This window comes from Megascapheus bottae, unplaced genomic scaffold, assembly GCF_031878675.1.
Source record: "Megascapheus bottae isolate mThoBot1 unplaced genomic scaffold, mThoBot2.hap1 H_1, whole genome shotgun sequence".
NCBI lineage: Eukaryota > Metazoa > Chordata > Mammalia > Rodentia > Geomyidae > Megascapheus > Megascapheus bottae.
Window position 1 is genome coordinate 2,078,147 of NW_028327858.1, and position 13,631 is coordinate 2,091,777.

Below are 13,631 nucleotides of genomic sequence, written 5' to 3' on the forward strand. Positions count from 1 at the left end.
AGAGTCTCACACATGAGCCACCAGCACCAACCTAAGCCATTTTTTCTTAAATCTTTTTTCTCCCCTATAACAATTTTCCCTTTTGATCTCCACAATTTCAGCCTACTTTGGATTGAACATGAGGCTGTTTTTCTTGCCCTTGTTCCCTAAATAGTACAGAATGGCAGTGACTTAGGTGGAATTTACTTGGTGTTAGGTCTTGTGGTGGTCTAGAGAGGATTTAAAGAATATAGGAGGACATAGATAATAGGCAAAGACTGTACCATTTTTTATGAGACTTGAGTATCCTTGGAGTTGGGTATCCATGAGGGATTTCTAGAACTAATCCCCTGTAAAGATCCTGAGAGACAACTGAACTTCAAATCCAACAGCTAACACAATCTTCGACATTATAATTAAAACAATATCTTGATCCTCAATTCCTTCTTTAAAGTCAGATCTAAATGGTAGTTCTTTTGAACTGGGCATCTAGTTTTGTTTTATCTTTACAGTGGAATGACCAATCATTCCAGAGTGCCTGGATGTGAGGGGCTTTCCAGAACATGAGCTGTACTAAAAGCAGAAAAGGCCCCAGAAAACCAGGATGAGTGGTTTCCTCTGCTTTAGGATTCTGTTTCAGAGTCTCATTATATTACCGTTCTGTATTTTAACATACAAAGCCCTTGACTTAAAATTCAAACCTGGAGTCACAATTGCAGATGAGAACATTCACTAACCTGGCCCAACTCCTGCTCAAGTGCTTTTCACTGCCACAGTATCACAATACTGGCTTGTTCTTATGACTTCCATGACTTGCCAAATGGCTAAGAGAAAGCTGGTGTACACTGCAGACCCAGGGGGTAGGGTTCTTGGTTATGATTAGCACCTGGGAACTTGTCTTCATTCTGTGGGACCTGGTGTGGAGGTTTTGATAAATTGAGGCCACACTGCCATGGTGTGAGATGGGAGTCATAGTAGGCTAGTTCAGGAGGCTGTATAGATGAGACTTTGCCCTAATGAGGAGAGAGACTTCTAAGCAACCAAACATGGTCCTAGGAAGCGGAAGCTCTGGGCTCATCTCCCATCTCTGCTGTGGAAAAAAGACCCAGTGTGACAGTCATCCTCCAGAAAGCGGTATCCTTGCTTCTTCCGGTGCAGAATTGTTCCTGCTCAGTGCTGTCTTTTATTTTTATTTTTATTTTTGGAAGAGAGGTGAGAGGAGGTTGGTTCTAGACAGGTATTCTACTACTTGAGCCATGTCCCCAGCCCCTGCTCAGTGCTTTCTAAATCACAAGATTGTGGCTGGACTGAGAGCTAGGAGGCTGGGTGGTAGGAAAATGGAAGGAACTCTGTGAATAACTCGTTATGTCTTCTTTAGATCTTGAAACCTGCAAGTGCCCACTCACCGACCCAAGTGAGAAGCCGGGGAAAATCCCTGTCCCCTCGAAGGAGACAAGCAAGCCCCTCAAGAAGGCTTGGCAGACGAGATAAGTCGTGAGTCCTATTTTTCCTCTTCTCCAATGCAAGGAGCCATGAAGCTTCAGCTATGAATCTTGGAATAGGCCAAAGGCCCATCATCCCGTGAGGCCCAGTCCCTGACTGTATGGATGCTTTTAGTGGCTTTCTGTCCCTCCTTCTCCTCCCCCCTACAGCTGGAGCTACACCCAGCCTTGAATTCCGTTCCACTTTTGCACTTGTCTGAATAATCCCTTCAGAGAGGAGGATCCGTGTCACTGGGTTGACACAAGAGTCAGCTGAGTGGGAGGCAAGAACTATGACTTCACCAGAATCAATTAGGATCAAGTTTCCAGAGCGAGATGGGGCTCTCCCATGCCTCCACCCTATCCCTTCTCCTCCTCTGTGTTTTTAAGGAGTTTTTAAAGGGCTTTTCCCACAGAGTAGTCAAGTTTCCTCCTGTAATTCTTTGCTTGCTCCTTCCTTCCTCTCTGCTTCCCTTCCCTTCCCTTAACCCTTCCCTCCCTCTTTCTTTCTTTGCCCTCCCTTCCTTCCTTCCTTCCTTCCTTCCTTCCTTCCTTCCTTCCTTCCTTCCTTCCTTCCTTCTCTCTTGTGCTGGTGTTGGGGCTTGAACTCAGGGCCTGGGGACTGTCCCTGAGTTTATTTCTTGCTTAAGGCTAGTGCTTTACCACTTGAGCCACAGCTCCACTTCTGGTTGTTGTTGCTGTTTGTGATTAATCTAAGATTATAGGATTCACAGACTTCCCTGCCTATGGTGGCTTCGAACAGTGAACCTCAGATTTCAGCCTCCTGAATGGCTAGGATTATAGACATGAGCTACAGGAGCCTGCCTCCCACTGTGGCTCTTAAAGAGAAAGCAGATGAATACTGAGTTATCATCTCTCGTTCCTGCGAATTCAGACCAACTCCTTCCTAACTCTGGCCTCCATTCCCAGTAGATCTTCACTGCGGGCATTTCCAGTGGCTCCCAAGTGAGGGCTGCTGTGGAAGAGCAAGCTAGGCATCTAGGAGCCTTGCTCCCATACCATGTGGTGGTGCGGTGCTGCTCAGGAGGCCAGGGCGGGAGGACTGCTGAGCTAGTGAGTTAGAGACCAGCCTGGGCAACACAGAGAATCTGTGTCAGAGCGAAAAAGAGATGGATGCTGATGGTTCACACCTGGCTACTTGGGAGATCAAGACCCAGAAGTAAAAAGTTGGTCCAGGCAGAAAAAAGTCCTTGAAACTCCCTCTCCAAAATGATCAACACAAACCAGGGCTGGAGGTATGGTTTGAGTGGTAGAGTACCAGTTGAGCAAGTGCCAGCCTCTGAGTTCAAACCCCATAACAGGAAGGAAGGAAGGGAGGAAGGAAGGAATGACCACTGAGAAGCACACTTGTGGTCTGAGGTTCATTTAGGCATAATTCATCAGCACACGGCTTTTGTGGTTTATCTTTCTGTTTTGCTTCTTGCCTCCATTATCTTCATGGTAGCTTATGGTTCTGGTGGGCTCTGCTCATTGTGATGGAGCCCTTCAGAGTTCCAGAGTTAATAAATCCCACTGCAAGATAAAATTTCCCTTCCCTATAGGGCTACAAGCTGGACAAATTCCTGCTCCTTTCAGTCAGGGAGGGTATGCATGCCCAGGCATCTGGATGAGTGAGTAGAGGCTGTTCAATGAAGTCATATGGAGAATCTGATCCCATTTGTTGTATCAAAGATATAATGAATGGGCCAAAGAAGTCATTATCCCTGGAATCCTAAGCAAGAACAACTCCTCAGAACAACTCCTTGGTGTAAAAAAGGTAGAGGGGAATGTAGGAAAGAGAAAGAAAAGTAGGAAGGAAAAACAGACCACTCAACTGATGTGCATGAGCTGTTCTGTTGTCCTGGCTTTTCTCATTAACTACCTGTTACTCAGAATCCCCTGGGGTGCCTGAAGAAACCAAGGTGGAATGGTGGGCCTTGTCAGGAAAGATGGTGTAGGGCTGAGGGAGCCAAGAGCTGCTCTCAGCCCTGCAGATCAGACAAGGTCAGCGTTTGTAGAGCTGAGGGGTTCTGACTCATGGAAAGAAAGGTGACATCACAGAGCCTTCAAGTGGTACCCTGGAATCTTAAATCGAGGCCTGTGGCTCTTGGACGTTGGCCAGAGCCTTCTGCCTAGAGAGGGCTTGAGAAATGGAAGGACCCAGGGCAGGAGAATCTCTTTAGAGCTGAATCTGTCTTGGCAAAGCCTCTCTGTTTACATAGCAACTGTCATCTGTGCATCCTGTCAGCTGTGCTGCCATCCTGAGAGGCAAAGAATGTAAGGGAGGAGGGAGACATGCCTTGAATGAGGGTGACAGGTGTGAATGAACCCCCTTCTCTATCCAACTGCTTCTCCTACTTTGCCTCAGTGGCCTTCCTATGGGCCAAAATGGCAAATTGGGACCTGCTTACCGTGCCCCAATTCCCTTCTCCCTCCCAAGCAGCCCCTCCACCCCCCTCAGAGTTGACAAGAGAGGAAAGGCCTGTCTCTTTTACCTGTGAGTACTGAGCCATCAGCAATTGGCAGCTTGCTGGTCCTGGTGTGTGAGGGTGAGGGTGTGTGTGTACATTGCCAACCGAGCAGAGGAGAAGCTGAGGGCACTGGAGGGCCTTAGAAGCTGTTTTTCCTCTTAATTTTGTTTTCCTTTGGCAGTACTGGGTATTTGATCAGGGCTTAGCAGCACTTGCTAGGCAGGCATTCTGCCACTTAACTCATGCCTCTACCCCCTTTCCTTTCTATTTTTTGATATGGTCTTGTCCACCCTTCCCCCGGCAGACCTGGATCACTATACCCTATATAGCTTCCTGTATGGCCCGAATGACCATACCCAGCTATTGGTTGAGATGAAGGTGGGGGGCTCTCAAACTTTTTGCTTGGGTTAGCCTTGAACTATATTCCTCCTGTTCTCCACCTCCCAAGTCCCTGGGATTACAGTAGTTTAAACCCTTACTCACACAGATGCACACCAACTTGTGTTTCAGCCCCAGGATGCAGTGTTGTATAAAGTCTTCAACATGTTGCCATTCTTTTCTGGTTCCAAGGTTTCTTGTGGCTTCATTGGCTACTGGCCGCATTGAGCACAGAGGTTGCTTCTGTGCATGAAGCACCTGATGTGCCACTTATGAAAGGGGTACTTTCTACGGACTGTACCCATGATGCTGTCCTCCACAGCCACCCTCCCCCTTATAGCTGCTGTCCAGTTGGCTCCTGGGGTATGGAACTGAAATTAGGATTAAGGGTTGGGAGAGACTGGATAAGGAGCCCTGGAGCAGTTCACTTTAGCTCACTCTGGCTGCATTACCATGACAGTAGACACATCTGGCGTCACCCTTGTGTGCTGAGATAGGTCTCATTCCTCCTACAAAGTGACTCAAAGGAAATCTTTCCCCAAACAGACTGTGGTTCAAGAGCCCAGGAGAGAAAAATCCTTTGATTTCTTTGCCCTTGTTTGGACTGGGGAGGGGCTTGGAGAAATGCACTGTTCAGTGTAAAATAATAGGCCAGGATTTGATGAGAGGATCTGGGCAAGCACAGACCTGGTTGAATCATCATCTTGGTTCTTGTGTTCCTTAAAAATAACCTCTGACAAGGTTCTAATTATAAAATAAGGAGCACTGGGAAGAGGTCTCTGCATGCCCAGTAGCTCAGCCAGCCCTGGCCCTGAGATGCGCTGGCTGCTGAGCACACTTCCTAGCTGGGCTCTGGGGCAGGTGGTATACTGAGATCACCCACTGCTGCCCTTTGCCATGCCAGAAAACGACAGCCATCGTTGCTGTGAAAGGGGTTTCATCTTTTGGGCTTTGTTCGCTTACTGCCAGAATTAGCCTTTTTCTTCCCCTGGGTACCTAAGGAGGAGGAGGTCGGTGTGGGAACACCAAGGAAGAAGGAAACCTAGTCTCTTTGCTTTGTGAGTGTACAAGCTGTTTGTTATAGAATCACTTTCAGCTTAGTGTAGGCAGTTCCTATACAGGTTTCAAGGCTAAAACTTGTATGTAAAAAAACCCCAAAAGCCCTCTTCCTGTTAGCTCTTAAATTTAGCAAAGTAACATGAACTCCTAGCTTAGCACTTAGTTAAAATATTGCATGATCACAGGAGCATATGAAGCCCAATCTTCCATTTACATATCAAAGAGAACTCAACTAAGGTTTATTGAATAGGTATTCAGTAGTGGGCCCTGCTCTTAAATTATTCAGTTTCCAAGACAGACCCATGGGTGGTGATTGGTAGGATACCTTAACAGGTGTACATAGGAAACAGTACTTAGGAAGTACTGGATTTTGAGTGTCAGAAATTGGAAAATGCTGCATGGTACTTGGTACCATAGGCTGGACTTAAAGGATGACAAGACATAGGGAAAGACTTTTCAATGCATAGGCAGTGTGAGCAGGGTGTGGAGGCAGGAGAGGCCATGGTGTTCTAAAGATTGGTGAGAGCTCACCTTAATTTGGTGGAAGGGGATGGATGCACTCTGCCCTGTGGTTAAGGCATGGGCCCTGTGTGTGTGTGTGTGTGTGTGTGTGTGTGTGTGTGTGTGTGTGTGTGTGTGTGTGTGCAGGTACTGGTGCTTTTACTTGGGGCCTGGGTGCTATACCTGAACTCTTGTGCTCACACTAATACTCTTCTACCTTGTGAGCCACAGCTCCACATCTGGCATTTCGTGGTTAACTCATGGACTCTTCCTGCCCTGGATGGTTTCCAATCTTGATCTTTAGATCTCAGCCTCTTGAATAGCTAGGATTACAGGTGTGAGCCTTGGGCTCTAGATTCTGAGGTTCAGTTCTTGCTAACCGTGCAACTTTGCTTTGAGCAAATCCCCTAACCTCAGTGGCTCTTTTACAAAAGAGACACATGTTGGGCCGGGAGTTTGGCCTAGTGGTAGAATGCCTGCCTAGCATGCATGAAGATCCGGGTTCAATTCCTTGGTACCACATATATACATAGAAAAAAGCTGGAAGTGGTGCTTAGGTTCAAGTGGTAGAGCTCTGGCCTCGAGAAAATCTAAGGACAGTGCTCAGGCCCTGAGCTCAAGCCTAGGACTGGCCAAAAAAAAGTGGAGGGGGGGGCATGTCAATGTAAACCTTTTATTTAGTACAATGTGGCACAAGGTAAGCACCTAATAATAAAAACTATTTATAGTGGCAATTTCTGGCTACCCAAGAATCACGAGGGGAATGGGTGTGAATGTTAAGCAAAGGCCTAGAAAAAGGAGGCCAAAGACTCCCAAATTAGACCTTCTCTATTTTCAGATGTGTCAATAGCAGAACACAGATAAAAGGGTGAAGTCTAAGGAACACAAAGAATTATGGAGTACAGTGAAGATTCTGTTTCTCAGGTATGAGGGTCGTTAGCCCTGAGAAATAGAAAATTTTTCCTATGAGAAAAAACAGGCGAGTGGCCCCCAAAATGGCTTCTCCAAGTAGCCTGTGCCCAGTCAGTTACAGTGATCCCAGTGAGGCCACACTGAAGTGACCAGTGGGCAAGCTTTGTCCTCTTCTTGACCTACCTTGATCCTGAACTGCACAGACTTCTCAGAAGGTATTGCTAGGCACAGGGCTGACAGAGAACATAGGCCAGGTCAGATAGACTCCAACACCTCAAGAAAAATACTAAGCTAGTGTCTCATTGGCAGTATTTTTCATAGGGGTGTGATTTGATGTTGAGGAAGCTGCCAGACCCAGGAAAAAAGAAAAGCTGAAGTCAGGCACCAGTGGTCATACCTATGATTCTAGCTATTCAGGAGGCTGGGATCTGAGCAGTCAAATCCAAGGAATTATTATTTCCAATTAACCAGTGAGAAGTAGAAATGTGGTTCATGTGGTAGAGTACTGTTTGATTAACAGTGCTAGCTTCAGAGTTTAAGTCCCTATACTGAGGGGGCGGGGAATAAAAGAAACGAAAAGGTTCTGGGGCTAGAGCTGTAGCTCAGTGGTGCAAAGTATGTTTAAGGCCTTAGGTTCAATCCCTAGCATATACTATGCATACATGTGTAGGCATACACATGTTTCACATTCTAGGGTGAATCAGTTGGTAGGTGCTACAAGAATTATGGAACAAAGAAGTCTCTTGATAAGCACAAGAATGATTTAATTTTCAGGGAAGAGTATGAGATTTACTATGTCCTACATAGATTGCAGGGTTATAAGGAAGAAAACTGACTACTTGGTGTGACTCCTAGCTGGTACTGTGGTGCTGGCCAGTAATTCTAGGGCTGCTTCTTCCTGTGCTGTCTTTAGTGACTCCCTGGAGGTCAGAGCGCCTCCCCCGCACCCTCACTTCCACATTCCCTTCAGGAGGAATGCACAAGGACAAGGAAAAACAAAGAGGAAAGGAAGAGCTGAATGGAGTCTTTTGAAGCAGTATTCTGAATGTCACTCCCTACTTCCATAATCTAATTTGCTACAAGTTAATGGGCCCGGCTTGGCTGCAGGCAAGCTGGGAAATGCAGTTTATAGTCTAAGCACCATATATTCAGCTAAAGATCAGGGGTAGGGTCAATAAAGAATATGAGAATGGATATTGAGGGACAACGGACTCTGTCAACCATAGATCATTCAAGTTAGCACCAGCTAACTTGAATAAGAAATCTGTACTTCCAAAGTAACCATACCAAAAAGGCAGTGCAGACATCATAACTGCTTTAGGAAATGACCTGTGTTTAATCCTATTTCTAAAGCAAGGAGTATATAGAAGTGCTTCAGGCATATCTTTTTTTCAGATGAGCTTTTTATCGTTGAATTTTCTAGAAGTAGAGCCCACCAGGGAGGTGAGAAGTTGACATACCTTTTTAGCAGCCTTGTGCTGTTGCTAATGTATGGGCAGTGTGCTCGCAGGAAGAAAGTAATTAGCTGAAAGATGACACCATTAAGCAGGGAGATAAAACAGAGATTTCATTTGGGGCTTTTGGCCAAATAAGACACATAAAGACCCTTTATGACTGGCTTGTGGTTCTCTCCCTAGGAGTGTGCTGATGACTGGGACAGAAACAAAAGTCTGACTCTTACAGGAACACTGTGTTCCCTTTAGCTGTTAACTTAAGGGGGGTAGGGGGTCTCCCATTCCCCTGTGAGTCCATTCTTCCAGGCTTGTCAGCAGTGGCCCCAAAAGGGAGTGGGGAATCTCCTAGGAATGACTGGACCTCAAGGTTGGAAGTTTTTCTTCTTTTTGTTGGTTATGGGGGTTGAACTCTGGGCCTGGGCGCTGTCCCTGAGCTCTTTAGCTCAAGGCCTATCCCTGGAGTCACAGCACCACTTCCAGTTTTCTAGTGGTTAATTGTAGATAAGAGTCTCATGGTCTTCAGTGCCCAGGTTGGCTTTGAACTGAGATCCTCAGATCTCAGCTTCCTGAGTAGCTGGGATTACAGGGATGAGCCACTGCACCTGGCTAAGGTGGGAAGTTTTACACATGTGGGATGTCTACCAGCAAATAGCTATACTTTCAATATTACGGGTGTGTCCCAGGAATCATGAGAAAAAAATCCTGTAGAAATGAGTCATATGATCAGGTTCATAAACCCCAGGGAATACAATGCCACTGAATATGACTAGCTGTTTTAGTAGGGCTTAGTAGTACATTGGGGAGTCATCCTTGACCTCTTCTGAGAGAATGAACATGGACTGGATGATCAGTATTCCATCTGAGAGCAAGAGTGACAGAGAACTAGAATCTGTTGCTTGGGACCTGCCATTTACTGAGCTGAGCTGAGCTGAGCTGAGCTGAGCTGAGCTGAGCTGAACTGATAGAAGTTAACTGTTCATTTCTGAGTGAAATGGACTCCTTTCAGGTCAAAGGGAAAGCATTTGTAGTTAGATATTCTTTCAGAGATATAAACGAAGCAGCTTACCACTGGGTGCTGGTGGCTCATGCCTCTGTAATACCAGCCACTTGAATGGCTGAGACACCAGAATTGTAAGTCAAGACCAGCCTAGATAGAAAATTTGGTGAGACTATATCTCAATGGAAGGGATGCAGTCTTATCTTCCTAGCTATAGTAGGAAGCCAAAAATAAGCAAATCATAATCCAAGTCTGTGCTTGGGCACGAAGTGAGATCTTCTTTGAAAAATCAGCAGTACAAAAAAGGAGCTGGAGGCATGGATCAGCAGAATGCCTGCCTAGCAATCACAAGATCTGAGCTCAAACCCCAGTCCTACCTACTACCTCCCCCACAAAAACAAAAAACTCCTTATATTTTCATTTTTAAGCATGTAAGAAGAATCACAAATAATTTAAAAACATGCCATTATTTTCATGTAACAGTGTCTAGATCTGAAAATTCTAGATTAGAGCTTACTACATAAACCGAATATCCTAAATTTCGTGTAGTATTATTGGTTATCTTTTATTCAAACTGGTAAGAGGCTCAATAGAAAATGGAAAATAAGTTAAACTGTAAAAATCCATAGGCACAGGGCTATGTTGTAAACTAATTTAGGAAATGTCTTTAATGAAAACTGATGATGTATTACTAAGAAATCTTTATAATACTTTAAAAGTACTCCTGAATTTTTTTTTTTTGGGTGGTTAATTGGAGATGAGTCTTATGGACTTTCCTGTCTGAGCTGGTTTCAAATCATGATCCTCCCTTCTCAGCCTCTTGAGCAGCTAGGATTACTGTCCTGAGTCACTGGTGGCTGGCTTAAAGTATTTTCTAAGTACTTCCTACATTACTTCTACATAAATGCTTAGTAGTTTTCTATTGGTATTTTAGAAAATATTTGAGAGGTGCTTTGCCACTGGATGTCTTTTCTATTGAAAAGTGACATGCTTTTCCAGTCGTATTCTACCTCTACTAAGAGGTTTCTCCCAGAAACTGTTACCTCAGTCCCCTTGTAAGTTCTGGGCTTCTCCAGGAAGGTAGTGTTGCAGGGGGAATTTTGGCTGCATTGTGGAGTATATTAGACTCTTGCAAGGTATACAGATACTGGATTTCAAAATGTTTTCGTGCCACCTAGTTTAGGCTTAACGCTGAACAGTGAAAATATTTAAATCTATTAGTGTGTCCCTGAAAACTTCTCAATACAGACTTGAGAACAAGTAGAGTTGGCTTAGGCAAGTCTGGTGGTGGGGGTGGTGGTATTGTGTATGTGTGAGCATAGGGAACGAGACAGGTTAACAACTGAGTAGAATTCCCTAGGTTTTTTGTTTTTTGTTTTTTTTAAAAAGGCTAATGCATTACCTTTTTGCCCCATTCCTCTCTCCATAACGGTCTTTTATCCTTAGGCCTGCTCTACCTGAAAAGAAAATGGCTGACCTCAGTCCTCTGAACGAAGTGGGCTATCAAATCCGAATCTAGTAGCCAAGCCACACTGGCCGACGAGAGGGTTTCTGTGGTGCTTCTTTCTGCACTTTACCCAACATCTTCAGGAGGAATTGGAACTATTTATTAAGAGCTTGAGACTTTTATTTTTAAGGATTCATCTGAAAGTAGAATCTGAGTGAATGGGAACACAATTAGCTTCAAAAAACAAAACAAAAACAAAAACAACAACAAGAAACTCCTAAAGAGGTGACCACAAGGCTAAAGACATCAGCCCACGGGGTTTGCACTGTTTCCTTCACTCCAGATCTCAAGGGTAACAAGCATTGACTTTAATTTCCTTTTTTTTTTTTTTCCCATTTGCCTACTTTTATTTGCTTTGGATATTGTGCTTCATCAGTAGTCAATGTTCATAAAGTTCTCTCCCTTTTTTTTGGTATAGTAAGGTAACTCAGTCAGTATTACCTTCTTTTTCAGCAATAATGAAAGTAAAGATAGGCAGGTTTTTTTTTTAAGCAGTTAATATTACCTCAGCATTTTTACATCAGATATGAAAATTTAATGACATTTCGATTTTTAATATTCTATTTGTATTGTTTCCCCAGTATTTCCCATGGGGAATCTTCATAGTTTTTTTTTTTTTCTGGTGCACATGATAAGATTTAAAGTATTATATGCAAATGTTTTACTAAAGAGCACTGAAATTCTTCTGGCAATACGGGACCCATTTTTAGGATCTTATAGTTACTTAATCTTTTTAAAAGTATTCAATGACAGCGATCTTTTTGTTCTTTCAAAACTAAGCACTTCAGAAGCTAGTCTACATTCTGTCATTATGTTTAAACTTTGTGGAGTCATAGCTAGCCAAAAGTTAGCAGGATGTTATCTGACAGTCAGAGAGGCAGATACTAAGACCAAGGCAGCAAGTTCTAAGAAGAAGACAATTTTTCTGTTCACATTTCAACTGTTTGTACAGATCAAGCTTTGATTCTGAAGGACTCACAGATAAAGATGTGTTCTGATGTCTTATATTAAGGCCAAAAGTGATAGGATGTAGGATATGATGATTCTCCAGTACCTTGCTTTTAGGTACCACTTCATGAAATTTAAGAAATATTGGAAAATAAAATGAATTATAAAAAGTGGACCCTTTTTCTCAATGGAAAAATCTTCCAGTACAGTGTTATACCTTATGGTGTGATCTATGAAGTTACACTAACTCCTGGGTGCAGACCACACAGGGTAACTAAAGGCATATAAGTATCAAGAAGAGAGCTTCTAGTTCTTCTGTTTCATTTGCTTTATCTCTGCAAACATGCCAACTCACAGGACCAAAGGACATATTTAAGTTAAATCTGCTATTTCACAAAATTGTTTGGCCGCTGGAATAGTTACAGGAAGGTGGTTAAAAAAGAAAACTTTGGGGGTGACAAGGAAAGCAAAAGGACTTATTATCCGTTAGCTGGGTGCACCAGAGTTCATTCTAACCTAAAAATCAGTTGTATTAGTGAATACAACATTTTCTTAAAGGAAATACTATTTCCTTTAGTGAACAGGGCCGTTAGAGTCCTAGTCACTTAAATGAAAATGCAACTTAGATTTAAAATTCTGAAGTTAAGTCACTTCCTTTTGAAGTATTATAGTTTAAAATGGGTTTATCAGGAAGTGGGGCATAGCTCATGGTAGAGTGCATGCATAGCATGTTCAAGGTCCTGAGTTTGCTGTTCAGTATTCCATCATTCCTAAAAAAACGTTATCTTTGTACATCTTGCACGGTAAACACCTCTCAGCCTCCTGGCCACATGCATTTAAGCGTTCAGAGTAGCTAGTGAATATTTTCATCCTTATTCTGAAACAATACCCACTTGGCCATTTGTCTTGCTTATTCATCTGAAATTTAACAATATCCATTAAGTACAATAAATAAAATGCCCCAACCTATGACCATGAGAGCACTTGCCAAGTATCAACTGAGGAGTGATGACTGCATCTAAAACACAGAATGTCAGATGACTGCATTGCCTCTTATTTCTAACACAAAAGGGAAAAGGAATATAAAATTGTTCCTAGTAGTCTAATGTATAATTTTAAATCTGCCAACTGGCTTAATTAGCAACTTAATTTCTTCCACACTTACTTTGAGGTGTTTAAATTCAGCTTCCAAAGCAATGATTAAGTCACCAAAACACTTTAAAAAGTGCGGTTGACACTGTATTTTGTTGTTGATATGCTACTTTCCAGAAGACATAGGAAAATCAATAAGCTTCTAAATTCTAATGCAGTAATTAAAACATTTAACATGGGGGGCGGGAGTTTGGCCTAGTGGTTAAAGTGCTTGCCTAGCATGCATGAAGACCCAGGTTCGATTCCTCAGTACCACATACATAGAAAAAAGCCGGAAGTGGTGCTGAGGCTCAAGTGGTAGAGCTCTAGCCTTGAGAAAAAACCCAAGGACAGTGCTCAGGCCCTGAGCTCAAGCCCAGGACTGGCAAAAAAAAAAAAAACAAAAAAAACCCCCATTTAACATGGAAAAAATAAAACTCACATTTTACCATTTACAACTGAATTTAAGAACTCAAATTCTAGTAAAATTATGAAATAATTTAGAATCTAATTTTTAAAAAATTGCAAGAGAAAGTTTATGTGTAGGATTCCCATGGCAATAAAAGCAAAGTTTAAATGAATGACAGAAAATTTGATTTGAGAATATACATTGTGCTGTTTTGAGTATACTTTATTTTAGAAAGTGGTATTTAGTGATACTTACTATTTTCTATACTCACAGAAATCATGAACATCTCACTTTTTCTAAGTCAATTATTTCATAAGGATTTTATTAATAGATATTGATAACAGAACTTTGGAAATCTTAATTCAGTATTCTTACTATACCCAAGGCTTTTGTAAACTATAGTT

General features: G+C 42.9%; 1 protein-coding gene across 5 annotated transcripts in view; it reads left to right on the forward strand.

Annotated features, from left to right (window-relative positions):
• Nucleotides 1-13,631, forward strand: part of LOC150038993 (tubulinyl-Tyr carboxypeptidase 2) — a 41,851-nt gene that overhangs the window by 19,529 nt on the left and 8,691 nt on the right. For 3 of the 5 annotated variants that reach the window (XM_090328146.1, XM_090328144.1, XM_090328143.1), the window contains 2 exons: nt 1,358-1,473; nt 10,679-13,220. In XM_090328146.1, the coding sequence (XP_090184272.1) occupies nt 1,358-1,473; nt 10,679-10,751 (189 nt within the window). In that variant the 3' untranslated portion in view covers nt 10,752-13,220. Of the gene's footprint in view, nt 1-1,357; nt 1,474-10,678; nt 13,221-13,631 lie in introns of those variants that run through there. The other 2 variants (XR_016534573.1, XM_090328145.1) reach the window with 2 other exon arrangements.